The sequence below is a fragment of the Callorhinchus milii genome, unplaced genomic scaffold, assembly GCF_018977255.1.
Source record: "Callorhinchus milii isolate IMCB2004 unplaced genomic scaffold, IMCB_Cmil_1.0 Scaffold10, whole genome shotgun sequence".
NCBI lineage: Eukaryota > Metazoa > Chordata > Chondrichthyes > Chimaeriformes > Callorhinchidae > Callorhinchus > Callorhinchus milii.
The window spans coordinates 285,534-309,736 of NW_024704751.1; the positions used below are offsets into that span (position 1 = coordinate 285,534).

General features: G+C 44.4%; 1 protein-coding gene across 1 annotated transcript in view; it reads left to right on the plus strand.

Annotated features, from left to right (window-relative positions):
• The window catches only part of auts2a (activator of transcription and developmental regulator AUTS2 a), a 174,366-nt gene extending 168,096 nt beyond the window's left edge, over positions 1-6,270 (plus strand). The window contains exon 6 of the mRNA XM_042338545.1: positions 6,145-6,270. Within this exon, the coding sequence (XP_042194479.1) occupies positions 6,145-6,270 (126 nt within the window). The remainder of the gene's footprint in view (positions 1-6,144) is intronic.
• The last annotated feature ends 17,933 nt before the right edge of the window (positions 6,271-24,203 follow it).

Consider the following 24,203-nt stretch of genomic DNA (forward strand, 5'->3'; position numbering starts at 1 on the left):
CCCTCTATTTTTTAAAAATCTATCAGTCTCAGCCTTGAAAATGTTCAAGGACTGAATATCTATAGCTTTCTGGGGTAGTGAGTCCCATAAATTCACTACCCTCTGAGTGAAGAAATGTTTCCTCAACTCTGTTCTAAAAGGCTGACCCTTAATTTTAGGACTGAAGATGGAAGCCATACTCTTTGACTCCTGTCAATAACTTCTCTCCTGTGGTTCAGGCCTCCTCACCCTCCCCGATCCCTCCTTAAGACTCACCGAACCGTGTGCAACTTAGGTGTCGGGTTCAAACACCAGCTTTCCTTTCTAACCCACACCCAGTCCCCAACCAGGACCACTTTCCTCCTCCTCCGCCACATTGCCCGTCTCTATCTGTGCTTCACTCCAAAACCTGCCAAAACCCTTTTCCTCACTTTCATCACCTTCTGCCTCAACTATTCCCTTCACGCCTTGGCCTTCCCTCCTATCTCTCCAACCTGCTCTCTCCCTAAACTGCTACCTACTGCCTCCACTTGACTGGCTCCGGCCTCCTGGACCCTCCACCCCACCATCGGTCGCCGTGCTTTTAGCCCCAAAACTGTGGAACTCCCTCCCTCAATCCCTTTGTCTTGCCACCTCTCTCTCCTTTTTCAGGTTGCGCTTGAAAACCTTCCTCTTCGACTGTGCCTACGGTCACCTTCCCCCTCCCCCTGGCTCAGCTCCGCCACTGTTGAGTGCTCTGAGATGCCGTCCTGGGTGAACAGCATTTATATATTTACTTAGAGAATTGCAAGTTGTTGTTGTTGATTTTGATAAGTTTGAGGTGTATTATATGGAAGAAAGAAATAAACGTTGGATATTCAAAGATCCTCTTTTGGAGAAAGTTTGAAGGAATGTGACTAATGGTATCAGAGGAATGGAGTTGCTTTCATCTTGTCCTTGTTTTTTACAATGGATTATTCTGGATGGGAAAGGTTTGCTCTTCAGTGGCATCCAGTCTTCCCCAGATTCTGTTGTTCTTTGGTGTCTTGGCCTCTCATTAGTCAGAACATGGTGCTTGAATGAAAGTGCAGTAAACACCCATCTATCTGTCATAGATCCCGGAGTCTGTTGTCAGGAGCTATCAAAGCCTTGCCTTTTGCTGTAAAGTCATTAACCCACTGATAGTGATCTTGTCGTGAGTCTGATACCTGCCATCAGCCACAAGTGATGGATGATCTTATCTTTGCTTCAGATCCCTTTCAAGCTGTGTCTCTTGTTTACTGCTCTGTGCACAAATCAATACAATCCTTTGTGCCTGTGCTTTCTCAGGGCTTCCAACCAGCCCCATGTTTAGCTTTTAGTCGTCTGGTCAAAGATTTGCTGGGAAACCCTGACAGGTACCAGTGTCCACAGAAGAGTCACCAGGAGCTGTCTCTGAGCTAAGGGTGATGGGTGGGGGGCGTGAGGGAGGTGGGGAGGGTTGCGGATGGGTAGGTAGGTGGCGAGGTTGTGGGAGGTGGGGGTGGCCGATAGTACGGTGAAAGAGGAAGGTCATTAGACAGGACTTGACGAGGCAAGAGTGGGGGTGAGGTGGAGGGATTGTGGGATAGAGTTCCAGAGTGTGGGGGCAGAGATGCTGAATGGCCGATCACCAAGTCCGGGGGACATGAAGCAGCTGGTGTCCACCGAGTGTCAGGATCTATTTGAAGTATTAACTTGTTGCAGCACAAACTGTCACTCAGACCTATGGCGAGTTCCTGAGCTCAGCTAAACCGACAATCTTTCCATTAATCGAGTCATTACTGTGACCGCCCGCTGGCTGGCTGACTGGAAGCTAATTCCACTCACAGGCGGGGAACGGGAATAGTGGGAGCATCTGGGCTGGGGCAGCACTTTGTCAGGTCAGAGCAGGTTTTGAACCCGGGCAAAATACCCAGCGAGAATCTGTAGCAAAGCTCACTGTATGTCAGCAGCAGAGCGGTGGGGATTATTCTAGGCTCGACCACAGTCTTGTTGACCAAAGAACAGATAATGAGAAGACGGAGATGCTCCGGAAATGTCAGCCTAGGAGGCCATTCAGAGGATCTCCGATGGCCTGGACAATCCCAAGGTCACCAGTGCTGGCGCTGTCAGCTTCAACATTCTTAAAGAGATTGAAAAGACCTGGTGGTTAGGCAGAGGGCATGTGGAGGGAAGACACAAGCTGAACAGGTTTGGGGAGATGTCTGAAGGGAGGTGTTGGCAATGACTACCATTCTCTTGATGAGTAGTGGATGAATAGTGATGAGAATTAGTGAATTAAAGCCATTCACTGGGTCACAAACATTTTCAGGTTCACTCCTGAGGCACGTCAAATAGATGAAGTGATTTCTTTATGAAAACAATCAGCTCCGGGTGAAAACAGATCAATGTGAAGGAGGTTACACACGTTAGAGAAACGATGGGTTTCTGGCAGGGAGCGGCAATGGGCAGGTACAGCTGACTGTCGGAGCTGTGGTTTAACACTAACTGTTCACACATCAACACCCCCACCCCCCACCCTGTACTACATTCATTTTTGTATTGCCTTAAATTGCTTTTAAAATGCTTAATTTCCCATCGCAAATAGCCTGGACTGTGGAGACGGCTGGGGATTAGACTGCGTTCAGTTGACATTTACAGACGGAGTTTGTTCAGAATGAAACTGTCGACCTTTGTGCTTCTCAGAAGGAAGCGGTGTTAAATCCTTAAAGCGACTGCATCTTAGCTCCGTTCAGCCTGTTACTAAAGACAGCCCAGCATCTTCACCAACACGTTAACTCATCTTTAAATTGTATAATGTAAAATATTTATAAAACATAACTGTAGAAGTGAATTTAAAAGGCATTTTAAAGTCACTGCATAAATAATTCACACTCTGTAACTAGACGGAGTGAAACCTCTCTGAAAGCAGTTGGGTTGCTGCTGTGTAGCAGAGCTTTTGGATGCCGACTGACTGCAAGTTGTTAGAGCTATGAGTTGCCATGTGCACTGGCAGCTGATGGCAGATTGTGAGCTGAAAGCTGCTCCTGTGCCAGGGCTTTGGAGCCAGAGATGGGCTGGGGTTGTAAAGTGACTCGCCACAGCCTGGTGTGTGTGTGTGTGTACATGCCCACAGCCTCGTGGCTTTACAGTCTGCCCTGGAAGGTGTTTTGAGAGATGTCTGACGTGATAAGGTGTTAGGTCAAACACAAGGATTATTGGTTGTTGTTATTTGTGCCTGACCAAAATCTTCTCCGTCACCAAATCAGATACAAATAATAATAATAATAATCCTTGCATTTGATATAGCGCTTTTCACATCGGGAGGACGTCCCAAAGTGCTTCACAGAATATACTGTAAAGTGAATTAACTGTATATTTGTTGGCGAACGCGGCAGCCAATTGCGCACAGCAATGTCCCACAAACAGTCATGGATTGAAAATGACCAATTTATTATTGTTTTGGGTTTTGGAGGGATTATTATTAGGCTCTGTGTGGAGTAAGGAAACTTGCCCGAGGTTTGGCTCTGACCTGCCGGGAATTGAACTCAGGTCTCTCAGTTGCAAAGCGAGTGCTCTAACCACTGAGCTACAGGACTCCACAATGTAGAATTCTAGAAAATTACAGAACACGAGGAGGCCATTCGGCCCAGCAGGTCTTCCCCCTCCCCCGACCCACAGCAATCTCACCCCACTGCCCCCCAACCAGCTCACAGCAACCCCACCCACTGCCCCACAGCAAACCCCACTTCCCCACCCACTGCCCCACTGCTCCACCCACTCACAGCGAGCTGTCCATCACCCCCCCTGCCCTGCCTTATCCCTCATCGCCCTCCGTGTCTCGGAGCACTTAAATAAAGAAATTTTCTTTTCTCTGTGCAGTATTGTGTAAGTAACCACAGCATTTATATTAGGCTCTTCGGTTTAGAGCAGTGATCGACCAATTAAATGAACAGTTTGTCAGTCATACTTTATTAGTATCTATTGCCCAAACCTTAAACAAAACAATATCTCTGTTCTATTAGCTCAATCCAGTGCCTCAGTTGTGAACAGCGATTTTCAATTACTTTTATTCGGGCTGCGGCCATCCCTGACAGTCAGCTCCCTGTGCTGTAACCCGCAGGAGGCAGAGGTAATCCCATGTGGTAAAAAACTGTTTAAATGTCACATTCTCACAGTCTCCCAATTGTTTACTAACCTGAAACCCAGTAATGTTACAGGAGTAGAGTGTCTTTTGACACAATCAGTAAAGGTTGGGCTGTGTGATTCTGCATTTTCTGATGAGAATAATATTTGATTGAGGGACAGAGGGAGGGGAGGTTGCCGTACTGTAACTGGATTGTGAGGATCCGGTCTGAATTGCGTTGAGTGTTTGCAGCAGCAGAATTCACAATAATTTGCTTCATGGGGTTTCCATTCCAAACCCCCTCTGTCACTCCTCACTCACAATCCTGGGTTGAAAAGTGTGTGGCTCAGATGAGTACAAGGAAATGTTTACACAGCCACGGTTTGAATTTATTTTATTGGATGAATAAAATGTAGAAGAATTTAGCCACAGTAATCTGTTGTCAGCCTGTGGTGCCCTCTTCCAATGCTGTTGCTCTCCGTTTTAGGTCAATTACACATGTTTTATTCAGCTTGCTTTCACAACAACTGCCTCGGGCAACTGCTGACCGCGAGAATAACCCCTGTAAAGACTGTGTGATCAGAGGAATTAGAGACAGTAAATTGTCATTTATAGACACAACACATCAGAAGTGGAGAGTGTACAGCAGAGATTCAGTAAAATGATTCCAAGGATGAAGGGTTGGAGTTAAGGTTGGGCTGTTTTCCATAGGAATCCTGTGGGTTCCTGTAGCTTTGTGGTTAGAGCGCTCGCCTCGCAAGCAAGAAAACCTGGGTTCGATTCCCGGGGAGGTAGAACTTTGGGCAAGTTTCTTTACTTCACATGCCGCTGGTGGCCTAGTCCGTAGGAACCTGGTTGTTAGTTGATTGGTGGATCGCTTTTCCAGGGTTAATAATCCCTTCAAAAGATAATAATAATAATTTGGTCACTCAACCCATGACTGTTTGGGGGACACTGCCGTGTGCAATTGGCTGTTGCGTTTTGCACACAAAATACAGTCAAGTCACTTTACAGTATATTCTGTGAAGCGCTTTGAGACATCTCGAAGGCATGATAAGGCGCTGTATCAAATGCCAGGATTATTATTAGGAATCTGCAGGATTGGAAAAGCCTATTACAGTCCAAGAAACGGGAGAATAAACCCGGATATAGGGAAAAGATCAGGTGATGGGGTTAGAGTAGAGAGCTCCAGAAGGGGAGCGAGCACTAGCACAACAATGTCATTTTGTTGTTGTGATGGGGAGAGAGAGACCAGGGAATGAGGTTAGAGTAGAGAGCTCCAGTTGAGAGCTAGCACTGCCACAGACATAATGACTGCCTTCAGTGCTGTAAACCGGAGTCTAACCTCTCTAGAAATGCTCAGGATTGGCTCTAAACAATGTGTAAGATTAACTTAGTGCCATCGACATGATCCAAAGTGCGAGATTACATGGTGTTTGTCAAATGCATACTGGATGTTGATTCTGATCCTAAGCCTATAGGTTATTACTGGGAGCTTAGTATTGGATTCTATAATGGTGATCCCAAGCTAGCTCCAGAAGCTGGTGCAAGGAGGATCACTGAAGGTTTACAATAGCTGTTTTACATATTTAAAGCCTCTTATGTCTGGTTACATCTGGAAATAAGATCAGATACCAGCCTGGAACAAATGTCTGTTGATATCAATTGCTCGTGCAGCTGAAATGATCCAGTGATTACCTGCTGATGTGAAGCAGATTTTAGGCTATATCGAGGTGTCTGAAGCCATAAACTGAAGGTTTAGATAAAGGTTTAAGAAGAGTTTTTAATTAACTGGAGGATCCTTTCTGAGCCTGAGAGGAGAGAAGCAGCGCAATGCAGTCTGGTGTGGTGTCTCCTCAGCCGCTGGTCTGGATGTTGTTGCCGGCTTTGGCTGCTGTCTGACAGACTGTGCTGGAGGGGATCGAGGGGGAAGTTTGTTTTAAGTTCTACTGCCATCCTCTGGCATTTCCGAGAACTGTCCTCGGTCATTCCTGGAAAACTTGCTTCAAAACGTTTTATTGTGAACCTCGTTGTGACTCATCACTTTGTTTGTCCTCCAGGTTTCCGATGCCAACTCCGAGAAGCTTTTCCTCACCAGCAGCAGTAAAGGTAAGAAACCCGGCGTCTCCCCAGTCTCAGCATCTCTCCCAAAGCCTTTCGAGTTCCCCCAGTTAGTTTGCAACTGATGTAAATGAGGCTCCCAGTCAGTCCACATTCCTGACTTGTTGCTGGTAACAAGGGCAAAGGACTTACCTTGTAGAGGAAGGGAATGATTAATGGACAAAAGGCCTTCCCTCTTTCTAGCTTAGAATCCGATGGATTTCCCACATTCTTATCTTTGTTTACTTATATCCATTACTTTGTGACATCCATCTGGCTGTGAATAGCTCTGCTTGACAGGGAGGCTTTATGCTGTTGCAGTTTTCTCCAGTGATCAGTTCCTTTGAATGGATTAAAGCCTCTTTGTGTCAGTTAAATCAACAGCAGTTTTTGCAAGGATAGGCCACACAAACAAACCGTGCTGTGGCTAAGCATGCATTTCCATGAAAGTCACCTTGTTTTCCTCCTCACAAGTGCTGCTTTAATACCAGATGCTGATTTGTGTTTTACCAACACGAGTGAGGAATAAACAGCTAAGTGCAAATGCAGCTGGGTTGGTATTTTCATTGGGAAAGAGATGGGAGGAATTAATGAAAACAAAGAGCTCTTTTGTTACTGAGCTTTGATACTCGCTCTCCAATATGCGGGAGCCCCATCGTGCAGACGCAATTGAAATCTTAGCTTCAAGACAGGTGTGTGAGTCGGTATATTTGAAGATGGAGTTGTTTTGTTAAATCCAGATGATAGTTGCTGAATAGATATTGTAACGCAGGGTGGCACTCTGGGACACTTATCTGTGTGAGGGGCACTGTATAAATGCAAGTTGATGTTGTTGTTAAATATGTCAATTCCCAATTCTCTTTTTGCTTCAATTATAATATTCAAAGTCAAATGTTTAGTCCAGGAATCAGCTTGCGAGCCCCTGCTGGCTGTCGTGCTGTCACAACAGGGACTGGCTGTGTTCTGTTAATTGTAAGTCAATTTTCATTGACACCATTAATTCCCTGGGCACCAGCAGCTTGTGTTCCGTTGCCCCACTGGTCACCGCTGTGTAAGTCAGCCAGCAATCACCAGCATTACCGCCAAACCTGATGTCAGCTTATAAAATATCAGCTTCAAACAGGGAGAGAGGTGGGAGGGCACAGGCCTGGCTGATAATGCTCAGCCCATTAGGTAACATTGCTATTTATTGCTGTCCTGGATGAGAACATGTAACTCAGCACTCAGCGTGGAGCAGGGAGTAAACCTGAAGCCTTTCTGCCCTGTGTGTCTCTTTAACTGCCTGTGGCAGCGTTGCTCTCCCCTCCCCCCACGCGTTTGATCAGTGTCCAAACACGTTCTCGCTCTGACATTAACTTACAAGAAGGCACTATATAAAGGCAACAACAAATTACACGTGTACCGTACCTTTCACATCAGGAGTACGTCCCAAGTCGCTGGATAGTGAGGGATCCGTACCCGAGCTGGTGGTTGGGATCAGAAGGGATCGAATGCAAGTTGTTTGTTGGTGAGAGGTTAAAAAGGTAACAAGATTTTGGCAAGGCATCAGTATAACGTTGATACTTACAGAAACATGCTTACATACATTCCAGAGTTATAGGAAATGGGTGGGTGAGAAGCAAAATTACTCAATTATTTTCTAAACCTACCCCGTGATGGCATGCAAGCCTGTTCTTGGAGTCACTGTACTGTAAAGCACATTAACGATAGCTTGTTGGCCTGACCTTGGTAATTGTGAGTCTCTTTTAAGCTCCACTTTAGCTCAGTCGTCCTATGTGAAAAGTCTCTGGAAGCACGGCTTGTATAGGTCATTAAGCAATGAATCTGCCTGTGGTGCTGCTGGCAGCCGGAGGATTGATGCCAGGCATTGGGAGCGAAGCCATGTGCTCTGCCTAATTGTCATATTCACTCATCTAGCATCGTAATGAATATGTTTCCGCCAGAGGGACATGTTGGCTCCTCTTACACATTCATCTTGCTGAGTCAGCTTATTCAAGGCAATGGTTGACTTTGTGGAACAATTCTTGTACTGAAGATCAGCCTGGACTGTTAGTTCAAAGTCCCGAAGTGGAGCTTGAACCCACATCCTTCTAATAATAATAATAATAATAATAATAATAATCCTTGCATTTGATATAGCGCTTTTCACGTCAGGAGGATGTTCCAAAGCGCTTCACAGAACACACTGTAAAGTGAATTGACTGTATATTTGTGGGCGAACGCAGCAGCCAATTGCGCACAGTAATGTCCCACAAACAGTCGTAGATTGAAAATGACCAATTTATTATTGTTTTTGGTTTTGGAGGGATTATTATTAGGCTCTGTGTGGAGTAAGGAAACTTGCCCGAGGTTTCGCCCTCTGCCTGGAATTGAACTTCTGACTTGGAGGTGAGAATGTACTGACTGAGGCAAGCCTGACAGTTTAATGTGGATGTAAACTCTGTTTAGATTAAGTATCTGTCATGTTGGTGCAGTTTATCCACAGAAGTGAATGAATTGACATTTTGATCCGTTTTACTTAGAAATCCATCTCATAGTTCCACAATCTGGATCTAAATTCAGACTAAGATCAAGGCCAATGGATGAAACCTCCCATTTTACTCTGAGACCATGTCTAAGAACTCCAGCATTTGATGTACCACATATATATATCAATGCTGTATTTCTTTAGTACGTGTTGCATCCTTATTTTTATTTACCTATTTAAATATTTTGTTACAGGGGTTATCAAATGCTGATCTTTATTCGCTCTGCCTAAGAAATCTCACATATCCATATCTAATCAGCAAATTAACCACAGGTAGACAATATCTTGCAGTATTCACACAAGATAACATTTAGAAACATGTTTGCCTTTTAATAATCTATTTTCCTGTTGCAGCTTTCTTCCTCTATCCAAATCCTGGTCATTTTATGCCACATGTTAGAGTACGTGTGAGCAAAGCCTCCAATTAGCAAACATTTATTTAACATTAAGCGTAATTATAGACAGTCTTCTCTAACTCACCAGATGTGTCAACATTTAGCTTCCAGTCTAATCATTCAATGAATCAGGGAAAGTGTGGTGAGCATCAATTAACAGAGTAATTAGTGTGAGTCAAAGTGGGGAATATTTGCTTATATTACAGGAACAGTGTCAGATGCTACTGTTTAATTTACAGATATCAGAGCTGCATGGCCTATAGCCCCTTCATGTCAATGACTGTTGTCCTCTCACCGTACAGCCGTTGAGATGGATTGCCCTGACTTGCCAAGGACAACCTGCTATCACTAATAGCGCAGGAATTCCCTGCCAGCAGCCCAGCCTGAGAATGCCAGCAGCCTTGCAAGTGAGAGGACCTGGGTTCGATTCCCGGCAGGGCGAAACCTTAGGCAAGTTTTCTGACTCCACACACATGCCTCTGGTTACCTAGCAGTAATTGTTTACCTGGTGGTCGTTAGTCGATTGGCGGATCGCTTAATGTGAGCCCTGTTGAGAGACTGTGGGGAAGAGGAAGGTCCAAGCAGAGAGGTTCCCAGGAGTGAGTGTAGGCACTGAGAGCCACTGCCTTCCTCCTTGTCAAGCATTGGAAGAAAGAGGCTAAAATACAAAGGATAAAGGAAACGCGCCATAAAACAATGCAAATAGTTTTTCTTCTCTGTCTGCTACATTTACAGAATGACCTGTGGGCTGTACATTGTCTCTTATTCTACCTTTTAAATTGAAGTTTAAATATATGCATTGGAAATATTAAAATGGACAGACATGTGGAGTCCTGTAGTTTAGTGGTTAGAGCACTCGCCTTGCAAGCGAGAGGACCTGAGTTTGATTCCCAGGCAGGGCAAAACGTTGGGCCTTACTCCACGTGCCTCTGTTACCTAGCAGTGAGTTGGAAGCCGGTTGTTCGTCAATTGGCGGGAGTAATAATCCCTTCAAAAGAAAAAAATGTGGTCACTCAATCCACCACTGTTTGTGGGACACTGCTGTGCGCAATTGGCTGCCGCGTTTTGCGCACAAAACATAGTCTACGTATAACATATATTCTGTGAAGCACTTTGAGACTTGTAGAAGACGTGATAAGGCGCTGTCTCAATTGCAAGGATTATTACTGTTATTATTGTGGATGTTATAAAAGGCTGATTTTGTGCCATCTCAGTAACCGAGTGTCTCAGCACTGGACATATAGTGTCCGTATACAGCTGCCCAGACACTGGGACAATCTGCTCTAGTCTCACAGCTTGATGACAGTTTTTGAGGGTCACGGAAGATGAGCAGAAGGAAAAGGACTTTGCAGATATCATGTGAACAAGGATAAAAATGATAACAATCTCACAGTCTGGTTGCACAGCCTAAAGGCAGATAAAGGGCAGCCTTTTGATCCTTGAGTCTGTATTCATGTACTGTAGTGTATTGTGGAGTCCTGTACCTCTGTGGTTGGAGAACCCACCTCGCAAGCAAGAGGACCTGGGTTTGAATCCCGGGGAGGGAGAGCATGTGTTAGTGGTGTAGAGGTGTGGACCAGGGAGTCATGAAGAGAGGGCCACCTTCAGAATGCTGAGAGAGGAAAGGAAGGAAAAATATGTTTGGTGGTGAGATCACGCTGGAGTTGGTGGAATTTACAAGGATTATACGTTGAATGATGAGGCTGGTGGAGTGGAAAGTGATGGCTCGGTGGACCTTATCACGGTTCTGTGAGGGGTGGGACGGAAGGAGTTCTTCGAATTAAACAACACAGAAGGAGGCCATTCGGCCCATCATGTCAGAGAGTCAAAGCAGAGAGTAGTGATAAACGGATCATTCTCGAATTGGCAGGATGTAACTAGTGGAGTGCCACAAGGATCAGTGCCTCGGCCTCAGCTATTTACCATTTACATCAATGATCTGGACGAGGACATTGAATGTAATGTGTCTAAATTCGCGGATGATACTAAACTCGGTGGGAGAGTGAGCTCTGAGGATGATGCAAAAAGATTGCAACGGGATATAGATAGGCTCGGGGAGTGGGCAAGTAGGTGGCAGATGGAATTCAATGTTAGCAAGTGTGAAATTATTCACCTCGGTAGCAAGAATAAAAGAACAGATTATTTTCTGGAAGGGGAGAAGTTAGATAGTGTTAGTATTCAAAGGGATTTGGGTGTCCTTGTACACCAGTCCCAAAAAGTTAGTTTGCAGGTGCAGCAGCAACTAAGAAGGCGAACGGCAGTTAGCGTTCATTGCAAAAGGTTTAGAATATAAGAGTAGGGAAGTCTTGCTGCAACTGTATAGGGCTTTGGTGAGACCGCACCGAGAGTATTGTGTGCAGTTTTGGTCTCCTTATTTAAAGAAGGACATACTTGCCCTCGAGGGGGTGCAGCGTAGATTCACTCGGTTAGTTCCTGGGATGAGGGGACTGACCTATGAGGAGAGGCTGAATAAACTGGGGCTGTATTCTCTATAGAGTACAGAAGAATTAGGGGAGATCTTATTGAAACTTATAAGATTCTTAAAGGGCTGATAAAGTAGACACTGAGGGTCTGTTTCCCCGGTAGGAGAATCTATAACCGGGGGTCACAGTCTGAAAATTAAGGGTCAGCCTTTTAGAACAGAGTTGAGGAAACATTTCTTCACTCAGAGGGTAGTGAACTTATGGAATTCTCTACCCCAGAAGGCTGTAGATGCTCAGTCCTTGAACATCTTCAAGGCTGAGACTGATAGATTCTTGAAAAATAGAGGGATTAGGGGATATGGGGATAGGGCAGGTAATCAGAGTTAGGTGAGAAGATCAGCCATGATCTTATTGAATGGCGGAGCACAGGCACGAAGGGCCGAATGGCCGACTCCTGCTCCTAATTCTTATGTTCTTATGTCTGTGCTGGTTCTTTGAAAAGAACTATCCAAATCAACCCCACTCCCCCGCTCTCTCCCCATAGCCTTGCAAACTTGTCCTCCTGTTATTTAAAGTGATCATGGGTTACTGGCATGTGTGCCTCCTGTCCGATACTAATGTTTTTCATTGAGTCCTGTGTTTACAGGATAAATCACAGCCTATTTCAGACCCTCTGATGTGTGCAGCCATTGCCCATTAACAGCATTGCTATCGCAAATATCATTCTTTCAATGCACTGTAAACAGGGAGGACTTCTATATCAAATCTTGCCAGCTCCAGCCTTGTGTTTAGGGAGCTGAGGATCTGTGTAACGTAATGATAATAATCCGAGCATTTGCTATAGCACCTTATAGCGTTGTTAAGAGATTAAACATGCATTTAATGGGTGATTCAGATTGTTCCTGGGTTGATTACATGATCAAAAGTTGAAGCTTTGGAAAGTTGATGGATTTCTGCCTCTTTCCTGCTTCCAGGTTTCACTGTTTCACCTCGAGTCCTTGAAGAGTTATTTGCAAAAAAACCTAATGTTTTGTAACGTATAATCTTTGTAAATGCTTAGCATTCATAGCAGTATTTACCCTGTACATATGAGGTGTAAATGTAATTTAAGATTTATCCTGCATCAAAAGGCTCCATTGTTTACAGATTATCTCCATTGATTTATAAATCCTCTCTCTTGCTTTTTTAACTCCGTTCCTTAAAAGCCAAAGGTGAAAAGTCATTGGTCTGGGCTGTTTGACTATCAGAGTCTGGCACTCCCCAGTTGTTGTGATAAAGGGTAGTGGCCTCTCAACCTCTCCTCCTTATTTTCACCTCTGGCTTTAACTCCTAAATCTGCCATTACAAACATTACAGATTAACCAGATGTTGACCAGAAACTTGTAGTAATCTGTGTAAAGGGTAATGAATGCATCAATTATATTGAGAACACTGCTGATCAAAAGAGAAAACCATGATAAGGAGAGTCTCTGTACGTCCAAACGTTTCAGACTCACTCGGTGAGGACTGTTGGTTTACTGCACGAGGTGAACAGGAAGGAGTTTTTATTATGTTGATAGTGTCATATTAAAACATCTCAAATGTTCTTCACAGGTGATTACTGTCAAGTGAAGTGACATTTTTTGTAGGTAAATGCAGCAGCCATTTGCCCCAGCAATTTCACAATCATAAACAACAATTTACATTTATATAGCACCTTTCACAATGTCTCCCAGCACCTCACTGCGCACTGGGAGCGCAAGGCAGAGGAGCTGGGTGGAGGGTGGAAGGTGGCCAAAAGCTTGTGGAAGATGGGTTTTAAAGACAAGTTTTGGGGAGAGGGTGAGGGTGGGGAGAGGGTCTCTGAGATGAACCTCCAGAGGGTGGAGCACAATGCTGGCTGTTGGGGCCGTCAATATCACTTAGTAGAGAAATGGATAAACATTTGATGAGGAAAATATAGAAGGGTTTGGAAAAGAGCAGAGATTTGCGATTAGAACATAACACCATCACAAACACAACAAGAGGAATGACCTGTGCTGTTCGATTCAATGATTGTAGTAATTTCTGTAGGAAATAATATTTAAATCCTCTTTGAAATAAACTTTAACACAGATGTCCTCAATTTCCTGGGTGAATGTCAGTGATATCCGCCTGGAATGTCAGCATCTCAGAATCGGGTGCTTGTTTACGTGTTTATGTCTAGTCTCCCCTCTCTGCAGCTCAGTGTCAGGCTCCGCCATTGCTAACAGCTTTGAGGTGCTACCCTGCGTGAAGGGCACTATATAAACACATGCTATTGTTATAGTTACATGTTCACAAGAGTGTGTGTGCATGTGTGTCTTAACAGAGTTTTCATGAATATGAACATCAAAAATACAAAGTCACACCACTTTGCACTACATCCTATGAAGCACGTTGTGGTGCCTCGATGACACAAAGCATTATATATCAAATTCAAAGTTTATTGTAGCCGGTGGGTGAGGGAGGGAGAGAGTGAATGTTCTGTGTGAATGGTGTGTGATTTTGAGGGGGAAGTGAGAGAAAAAATGACATTGATTGTCTGCCCTACTGTGACCGTGTTCCATCATCTCCTGCCAGTCCTTTACTAGGGTTACAAACGGCCTCACTGGGGAGTAAGCAATGGACCGTAGACTGTCCTGTCTGCACAGAGTCACTGGCAATTCCACAAAGCTTCAGGTGTTGTTGATGGGTGACCAGCACATCTGGCTTACAGTGAAATGTGCAAGTGAGACATGTCCTCAACCCTGCGAGCCAAAGCTTCCATGTTGTCTGTTTGCTCTCGCTGGACTAGTGCCATCTGTGCTTTATCCATTAATTAGTGTTCAATTCTGTCAAAGTATCTCAGTCTGTGGTTCTCTGAAACAAATGAAAAATTAGGTGAGACAGCAAAAAAAATCTTTACCCAATTTACACACTATTGAACTGTGCTCTGGTTGCTTTTAACTCTTCAGATGAGGGTAGTGAGGGCTGAGTGACAGGCTCTTCTGGAAGCCAGTGCACTCAATCTCAGGGCTAATTGCTTCATCTGGTGTCTGTACAACACAGAGGTGAACCTATGACCCGGGTGGAAAGGGCACAAGGAGAAATGTTCTTCCTGGAGACGGAAGCACAAATCCCTGCTTTGTGAGACTCTTATACAAGTGTTGTTGCACTTGCGGCCTGCAGCCCATTCACTGAGAAGCCACAGTCTCGATTGGGTAGGATTGGGAATATTGAAGTTAATGACCATTATTGATCTCAGTACTTGTGCGCTGGCGTTCCTTACACTCAGCATGTAGCTAAGTGACAAATGGCACCTGGAACAGTCGGCTCCCGCCCCATATCAGCCTGCTTCACACCCAAATCTGACCTCAGGGACAGCCTGTGATGGTGTCTCAGCCCCATTGCTCACCTCTGCAAGGCTGACATTTTCTTGAACATTCCATGTACAATTGTCTAATGAGGAATTGGCGGCTATCGAGCCAATCACCAAGCAATTGCTTGATCTTACCAGTTCACACCCGCAGTTGAGACAGGCATTGGGTATTTACACCGGGTTTTATACTCTGACTGAACTCGAGAATTTGAAGGAAAAAATACATTTCCGGTGAAGGATTTGGCATCCGTTTGTGAAGTTAATTTCAGCTGAAACTCAAGCCAGAATGCACTGAGCTTTCAATTTCCCTTTAAACAAAACATCAAAAGATTTTCAATTTGGGGGGGAAAATGTGAGTCAATCTCTGATTTGGCTGTAAATACAGAAACTGTTCTGGACTCTGCACTTTATTTGGCACAAACTACACAGGCGTCTGACTCTCTTATTACTCATTTCTACAATATGTTGCAGGTAATTGTAAGCAGATGTCCAGCCAGTCATATTTAAGTGGATTTCCCTCCTCACTGGAGGTGCTGTTGAGGTTGAGGAAGCTGTGTGGTGGCCTGGAGTGAGCATTCGATCAGGTCAACGATAGCAAGGACGAGCATTTATATAGCGCTGGCATATAGCGCCTTTCAATGCAATGTGGAAGTGAGACATGTCCTGAACTATAGAAGTTTACCCCATGTATGCGGAGCATGTTATTAAAGAATGATCTCAACTGTTTAAGATCCAAACAAGTCAAAAAATTGCCCCTTAATCGTTTCAGTTCAAACATTCCCAATTTCCAGAGTACGTTAACATTTTTAAAAAATATTAACCGAATAATTGTAAAGCCGGCCGTGGCTGGTGCAGAGGGTAGAGATTGCTGCACACTGGTGCTGGTGAATGTTTATACTGATACACCTGTGAGTTTGCCCTGGAGGTGAATCTCTCAAGACTCTGGCAGACATTTTTGCATCATTGGCTTCAAACAGTGGCCAACAACTTGCAAATAATGATGGGACATTGTTTGGTTGTCACCAGTTCTGTACAATTCACCCAGGAGTGTAATGCTGTTTAATTGCAATTGCCAATAAATTGCTAAATTTACCAACCTGCCCGCTCCGTCCACTTAGTGGGCTCCGACTTACTTCACATCCCCCTGCCTCGCCCGTCCCACCATTGGCGGGCGGGCCTTCTGCTGCTCTGCCCCCACCCTCTGGAACTCCATCCCACAGGCCCTCCGACTCGCCCCTCCCTTGCCTCCTTCAAGACCTGTCTCAAGACCTTCCTCTTCAACCATGTCTTCAATCGCCCTCCCCCGCACCCTCCACCCTCCCCGATTCTGACCCCCAGCTCTGGTCCAAAACTCTGATTGTCCAGCGCCTTGGGACGCCCTCCTGACGTGAAAGGCGTTATACAAATGTAATTTTGTTATTTTTTGCTGCAAATGGGCTTTCAGGAGCATGCGATCACAGTCTAAACAAAAGGTTTCTGCCACATAGAAGGTTCAAACAAGAGTAAAGACATCTACATTGATAGACAACCAGAGTGATGGATAAAACAGGAACTAGTGAAAGTGGCAGCGAGGAGATCTCAGCTCAGGTGGTTGAACTGGAAATTCTTAAGGGTTTTAAAAAGCAACTAGTCAAGTTCCTGGAAACAGAAAAGGATTCTGAGATAGCAGATGGTGTGAGTGTGTGGTCAGAATCTTTAACAAAGTTGAATGTGTGATGGAGCCAGAGGAACCAAGTGCTCCTGCCTACAGCCGATACTGACACTAAAAGGCCCATAAAATTGTCCAGGAGAAAAAAAACAGACAACTCTTTTGATAACAATTTGATCCGATGGCAGTTTGTTGGGGACATTTTCAGTTACCATTCTCACTGCATTAAAGGAAACTAACCTGAACAGGAGCAGTAACTCAAATTTCTCACCTTATTAGTAAGGAATTTCTCCATTGCTTTGAAAAACATATTATTTGACAATGGAATTGTCCCAAAAGAAAGGTTTGGCTGTGAAGATAGGATAAGCCTGACTGGAGGGCTGGATTAGTGGCTAGCACTTGTCAAGAAGGGCAGCTTTTATCCCCAGCCTCTGTTGTGGCAACAAAAATAAAAGTGGTTTAAAATTGAATATTGTGGTGAGAAGCCCGTGTGTCCTAGAGAGGGATTAGGAAATGGATTGGAGCTGTGACTGTAATGCAATATCGACCCATTGCGCTTGAAGCAACCTGTTCAATTTAGAGCAGACGCACACACTTGGAAGTGTAAATCATTCCTGAGATTCATCCCTGTTAGACTGACATGTGGATGTTTCCAGACACCTCTTTGGGAAGAAGTGGAGTATAGCCTAAGTATTGTTCTTATTCGTAATAGAATCCTTCTCCGAAGTTTGCAGGTTATTCAGAGGCCTCTGTGGACTCACACAGGGCTGATGGGCTGACTGTTTGCCATTCTCAGCACTGTTAAAATAAACAGTTATGTGGTGTTGAGGGCATGGTTTCAGACCCGCTACAAATTGAGCAATCATTCAAAGGGCTGATTATAGTCCCGACACTGCTGCAAATTGCCGTCTCCAATGACAGTTTTTCAGAGACGCATGTGATGGCTGTGAAATTCTAACACGCTCGCTGGCAAAGGCTGTGCTCTTGGGGTTAAACAATGGAAATGGTTTCAGGGAGGGATTTTATCAAAGCAGATTTTCTGCAGACTGTGAAAAGCCCAGGTCAGATCGTGGCCGTGTGCTGGATTGAGCTGTTGCTGTGTTGATTACAGTGAGTCAGTTATCCACCTCACAAGTAAGAGTGGGGATCAGGTGAGACTGGCCTGGGGCTGTTATCTGACACCCTGTAGGTGGGAAACAGGAAACGCTGTGCATTTCACACTAGTTCCATTTGGATTTAAAAGGCTTTGCAGCTCAGAGCAGCAGCTGCCTGTAGATTTCAATGATTAGACTTTGGTTACCTGGTGATGTTAATTGTTGTCCTGTGAGGCTGTTTGCTATGGAAAGTCGCAAGCAATGTGATGTGTGACATAAAGGTGAGTCCATTGTATTCCTAGGGGGATACAGTAAATATTCTCTGCATTGTTTTTTATATCTAGCGAACCGATCTGTGGATTAACACTGCAATACTCTAGACAAAATGCCTTCTTTTGTCCAGCAGCACAAACTGACATGAGATCTTAGGTGTATTTCTGTACCATACACAGCGCAGGGATATCTAGATTTTCAGTTGCAGTTTCTGAGTAGTGCCACTGTATAAATCTGCATCATTGCATTGTATTTATTTTCTCCACGAGATTAAGACTTTTATACCACATTTTAAATGCTGTGCAACGGATTACATAGGCAGAGAGAACACCCTAACCACACAGATTACATAATAATATAATTCTTGCACTTGATATAGTGCCATATCACATCTTCGAGACATCTCAAAGCACTTCACAGAATATACTGTAAAGTGAACTGACTGCATATATTTTGTGGGCGAAACGTGGCAGCCAATTTTGCACAGCAGAGTCCCACAAACAGTCATGGATTGAAGTAACCAATTTATTATTTTTTTGGAAGGAATTTCACAGATCTGAGTTTCCCTTTAAACTCATAATTGACGGTATAAATGTGAGGCATTCTGACTTAAAAAATATGCAAAATACAAGTTGTTTTAATGCAACAAGATTTATCGCACATCTATTTTAAAGTGTGCTAAGTGCAATGTGTTTTCTATTTCCTTGTGGACTATTTTAAGAGGCACCAGCTGAAATCTGGCAGAATGAAACGCATCGCCTTCAGAACTGAGACTTCATCAATGTTTATTTTTAATACGTTTAAGGATTTATAAGCAAATTTGTCTTAGATGAAGTCAGCCAATGAGCAATGAATGTGCTCTGTGCGTGGGTCCCAGATGCCTGTCTAAGTTCACCAGCTGTACTTTATTAGGTTTGTGACAGAATGACAAAGCACAAAGTGGAATTTCTTTAAATTCAGCGAGGCATTTATGTGTGTCTAGAGAACCTTAAATTCGCTTTTAACTTGAGCAAACAAGTGTGTTTACCAGGATCCATTTCTGTTTTCAATAGATTAGGCGCACACGGAGGAGGAGGAGGTCTGTGGGGTCCTGCCGGTTACTGACACAAACACAGATTGGCCAAATCCTTGTGGACAAGGTGTAAAACAGTTTGGGAGTGAGCCAGTCACATTGCCATAAGAAGTCGCCAATTAGAAGTGTTACATTCTAGTTAGGTGAACACTGATGGGATAAAGTTCCACCAACATCTAGATTTACTCTACTTAAAGCGTACTAGAGCGCACATATTGTTGAATTCAGTCTGAACTTTGAAGCTGGTTTTCTGTGATGTTAGATGAAGCTTACAGAAACCTATTTTCACAATTGAGACAGTATTTACAATCTTGACAAATTCTGAATGCTCTGAAATGGAACATAAATAGAGCAAATCTAGGCCCGGGTGGAAGTTTACCTCTGGGTTCCTAGAAGGAATGTTTTTATATTGAAGGGGGTAAATTCAAAACAAAGCTGCAGAAACACTACTTCAGTGAGTGAGTAGTAAACTTATAGACCACGCTCCCTAGGGAGACGGTGGGAGCAGAAAATGTAATTAGTTTCAAGAACAAATTAGATAGATTTCTGCTAGAAAATAGTATCTCAGGATATAGTTTGGGACACGACATGTCAGGTGACTGCCAGGATGGTGGAAGGTGAACTAGATGGATCTTGGTTTACTTTGGCCAGCAAATTCTTAAGTTCTTATGTTCTTTATATTGAATGAAATGTTGTGCATTGTGCGCGGGTACAACAGCCCCCCCAGCCAACTCGTGGATACACTAGAGCAGCGTAGTCCAACCATGGAGACACATGTGGCTCCTGAAGGGTCTCGGTCGGGCTCACAGCAACCTCAACTACTGCCATAAGCCTCAAGTACTGCCAGAGGAGTCCTGTAGCTCAGTGGTTAGAGCACTCGCTTTGCAAGTGAGAGACCTGAGTTCAATTCCAGGCAGAGGGCGAAACCTTGGGCAAGTTTCCTTACTCCACACAGAGCCTAATAATAATCCCTCCAAAACCAAAAACAATAATAAATTGGTCATTTTCAATCTCCGACTGTTTGTGGGACATTGCTGTGCGCAATTGGCTGCCGCGTTCGCCCACAAATATACAGTCAATTCACTTTACAGTGTGTTCTGTGAAGCGCTTTGGGACGTCCTCCCGATGTGAAAAGCGCTATATCAAATGCAAGGATTATTATTATTATTCTAAGCCTGTGTCTCAGACAGTCCCCGCTGACAATGAGTTTACAGAGAGGTGTACCTGGCTATTTAATTGTTGTACGTATGTGGTAAAAGCATTTCTAGTCAGGCTTCTTGAATATTCAATTGAAATAGTCATCATTAAAATAATACTAGTCTAAATAATAGAACAAACCAAGCACAGTAAAACTCACGCAAGTCATATCAGTCGGGACCAGAGCATTTAATAAGACTTACGCAAAGTACAAGTTACAGGCAAACTTGTATAAATAGTATAAAATCCGATTTGATCGGTACTCCAGTGGCAGATCAGCCTGCCGCAGCCCTGGGTGTGGGCTGGACTGAATGTCACAGCTGGAGAGTATTGTCGTGACTGCCGTGAGCCCGTCAGTGGAGAGAGTGGAAGGCACTGCCAAATAGACTCCGAACAGGAGCTGAGATTGAGCTTCCTCAGTACAAACTTGCGTTGTTGTGAAAAATGATACAGTAGAACCTCAATAATCGGGTCACTCAAGTCTCTGGGCAAAGGTGACCTACTTAGTGAGGTGACCTGATTACTGAAACAGGTCGGGTGATTCAGGTCACTGATAAAATGTTAAGGGCATTGATAATGGGCGAGCGTGATGAACATTCAACAACCATACTTTGCAATCTCATTAAAATAAAGGCATTGTCACATTTAAAACAAAAGCCATCGTGTATCCAGCCTGCCTTTTGAGACTGCATCCAACTTGTGTTCTGCCAGTGTCAAAGATCACAGGTCACTGTCTATGACCTTTGCCTTCACTGTTTTTGATGAAGTCCGCTCTCTCACATAAGGACAACTCCTTCCGTGGTGGCAGGTTTGCAGCACTTACCATAGCATTGACGGCAGGAGCTCAGGTTAGGCCATGGGCGCCGGGCAAATTTGATTTCCCGCTCGCACCGCTTTGCGACCCTAACACTCCCCGCGCCGCGCATGCACGACCAGAGCTCACTCCGCCCACAGCAGGGGCGTCGAGGATACAGCGCGAGAAGCATGAGGCCTAGCGCACTGTGTACAGGTTAGTAGAGGAGAGGGATGGGGGGGGTTAGTACCACGTTTGAACAGGAGGAGGGTGCTATAGTGGACGCAACAATGACTGTTGTCCTGAATAGTGCTCGGTTTACTGAAGCAGGGAGGCAGCCTTCAGCCTGTCTTTTAACACTGACAGTGAAAGAGACTGTGAAAATGTGCCCGAAATTGTGAGGTGGTTGGATTACTGAGGTGACCCACACCAGGTTTCTACTGTACTTGGAGTCCTGTAACTCAGTGGTTAGAGCACTCGCCTTGCAAGCGAGACACTTGGGTTCAATTCCCGGCAGGGCGAAACCTTGGGCAAGTTTCCTTACTCCACACACCTAATAATAATCCCTCCAAAACAAAACAGTAATAAATTGGTCATTTTCAATCCACGACTGTTTGTGGGACATTGCTGTGCACAATTGGCTGCCGCGTTCGCCCACAAATATACAGTCAATTCACTTTACAGTATATTCTGTGAAGCGCTTTGAGACGTCGAGAAGACGTGAAAAGCACTATATCAAATGCAATGATTATTATTATTATTGGGTGGAGGATTGCAGTGTCTAACCATAATGGATACGGTCACTGACTTCATAATTCTCATCTGACCAATTAGAGATATTACACCTTCCACCTCATGAATACCCAGCAGTAAGTAGAAATCCGGTTTTAAGTCAATTGGCAGATCTCTTTTCCGGAGGTAATAATGCCTTCAAAAATAAATAATAATAATAATAATTTGGTCACTCAATCCACGACTGCAGTGCGCAATTGGCTGCCGCGTTTTTCCCACAAAATATAAAGTCAATTAATTTTACAGTATGGAGTCCTGTAGCGCAGTGGTTAGAGCACTCGCGTTCGCCCACAAATATACAGTCAATTCACTTTACAGTATATTCTGTGAAGCGCTTTGGGACGTCCTCCCGACGTGAAAAGCGCTATATCAAATGCAAAGATTATTATTATTCTGTGAAGTGCTTTGAGACATCTCGAAGTGTGATAATGCAAGCATTATTATTATGAGTGGGTTCAGTAGTGTGATCACTGGTAAACCCAGCCTGCCCAATCCTGACGCTGATTTATCTGCTGTTCTCCTTTGACAACAATACACATTGGTCTGGGTCAGGAAGCAGCAGAAATCCTTCATTTACCATCAGCTCCCCTGGACTAGGGAGGGAAATACACACACACACACCCGCAGCCGTGCTCACACACCAAGGCTGTGAATCTGCCGTGAATTAGCTGATACAGTTACTGCAGAACATTCTCGCTCAGCGCATTGGTTAGAGCCAAGCAGCTCAGGGCTGCACAGATTGCAGAGGAGACAAATACCTCATCAGGGGCTGTGACCTCTTTACAACAGATTATTTTATCTAAACTCGACTTATTGGAAAATATGTTTTATTATTTTCAATTTTAAAAAATAAGTAGAGCAGATTTGGCATCCATTCCCAGTCTGTACTTTATGCATCTGGGCTTAAAAACAAAGCCGATATTCACTCCCTTTCTCTGTCTCGCTGTGTGTGTCTCTCCCTCTTCTCTGGCTTTGTCTGGCTGTGTCTCTATTTCCCTTTCTCTGCCTCGCTGTGTGTGTGTGTGTCTCCTGAGCACCCTTTATGTATCTCTCCATTATCTCTTCCTTTCTCTTTGTGTGTGTATGTCTTCTCTCCTCTGCCTCTTAAATTTTATCTCCATTCTGAGCCAAAATGCTAGGCCAAGGAAAGAGATTACTCCTTAGAGCAGGGGGTGTAAATAGGGCTTCACTTAAACAGTAAAACGGGATAATTCTACACGCACTCTAATCTACCGCATTATCCGTTGCATATTGTTGCTATCCCTGCAGCTCAAGCTGTTTAGACAGCTGCAGCCTGAGACTCGCCACTGTGCCTGCAGCCAGCCAAGCGGCACGGGGTGGAGGCCGGTAGAAAGGGCTCCTTAGCATAAGGCTGATTTACATATTTTGTGCCTTCGGTCAGAAAGCTGACTAATGGATTCTTTGGAGCTATTAAATGTACATTTTATGATTCAAGTGAACTCTTTTGGATGCTAAATACACTTGATGTCTTTCTGAGCTCATCTGGGCTTGATTAAGTGTAAAACACAGCGTCACAGATTTGGAATAACTAGTTTTAAATGTTTGTGGGTGTATCTTGGATGGGAAGGGGAGGAGGTAAAGTGAGGTCTCCTCGGGGCTGAGCTGGCTGCCAATGGAACATTGGAATCAAGTTGTCTCTGTGGTGGTCTCAGTATCTGGTTCCCAAGCCAGGCAGGTCTGCAGTACTCCCAAGACACTGTTCATGAAGGATCAGCCAATCTGACTCAACGGCAGGACTTTGAGGCACAGCCTGAGGTCTGTAATAGTAGGATACACGGCTCCTGTTAACCCTCCATGCCAAACCCCTAAAAAGTAGGATGGTCCTAGCTGGACAAGCAACTGGACACTAGACAGCTTAATGGACACTATTCACAATGGTTGTGTGGTTTTAGCTGATTAAACGCTAGCAGTTACACCCAACATAGTCTCTGGGGTTCCTAAGCCTTATACCAACATGGGCCTTAATGCTTTCCTTGATTAGGTAAGCAGGGTGAGTCTCTGGGGAGAGAGTGCACATTCCGTTTCCTGGAAAATTTCTATGTGAAACTTTGGTTTAAAAACCTTAATCCTGGCAAAGGGTTTCCGTGTGTCAGAAACCTGGCTGAGCTTTCTGTTGCTAGAAGGATCTCACTTTGCTGTCCTCTGTGCTGGGAAATGGCTTGTATTCTACACGTGTTGACCTATACAAAAGAAACAACCAAAAAAGGGACATTTAAACCGTATAAGCAACTTTAGTGTAAATGTTCACAAAACACAAGGATGTTACAGCCATTGTATCTCCCTTGTTGCTTTACCCCCTCTGTTCAGAGTTGGCCTTTTGCTTTCAACAACAAAACAACAACAAAATGATATTTATAGAGCACCTTTCACGTCAGGAGGAGGTTCCAAAGTGCTGGACAGTCAGGTGTCGGGGCCCGAGCCTGGGG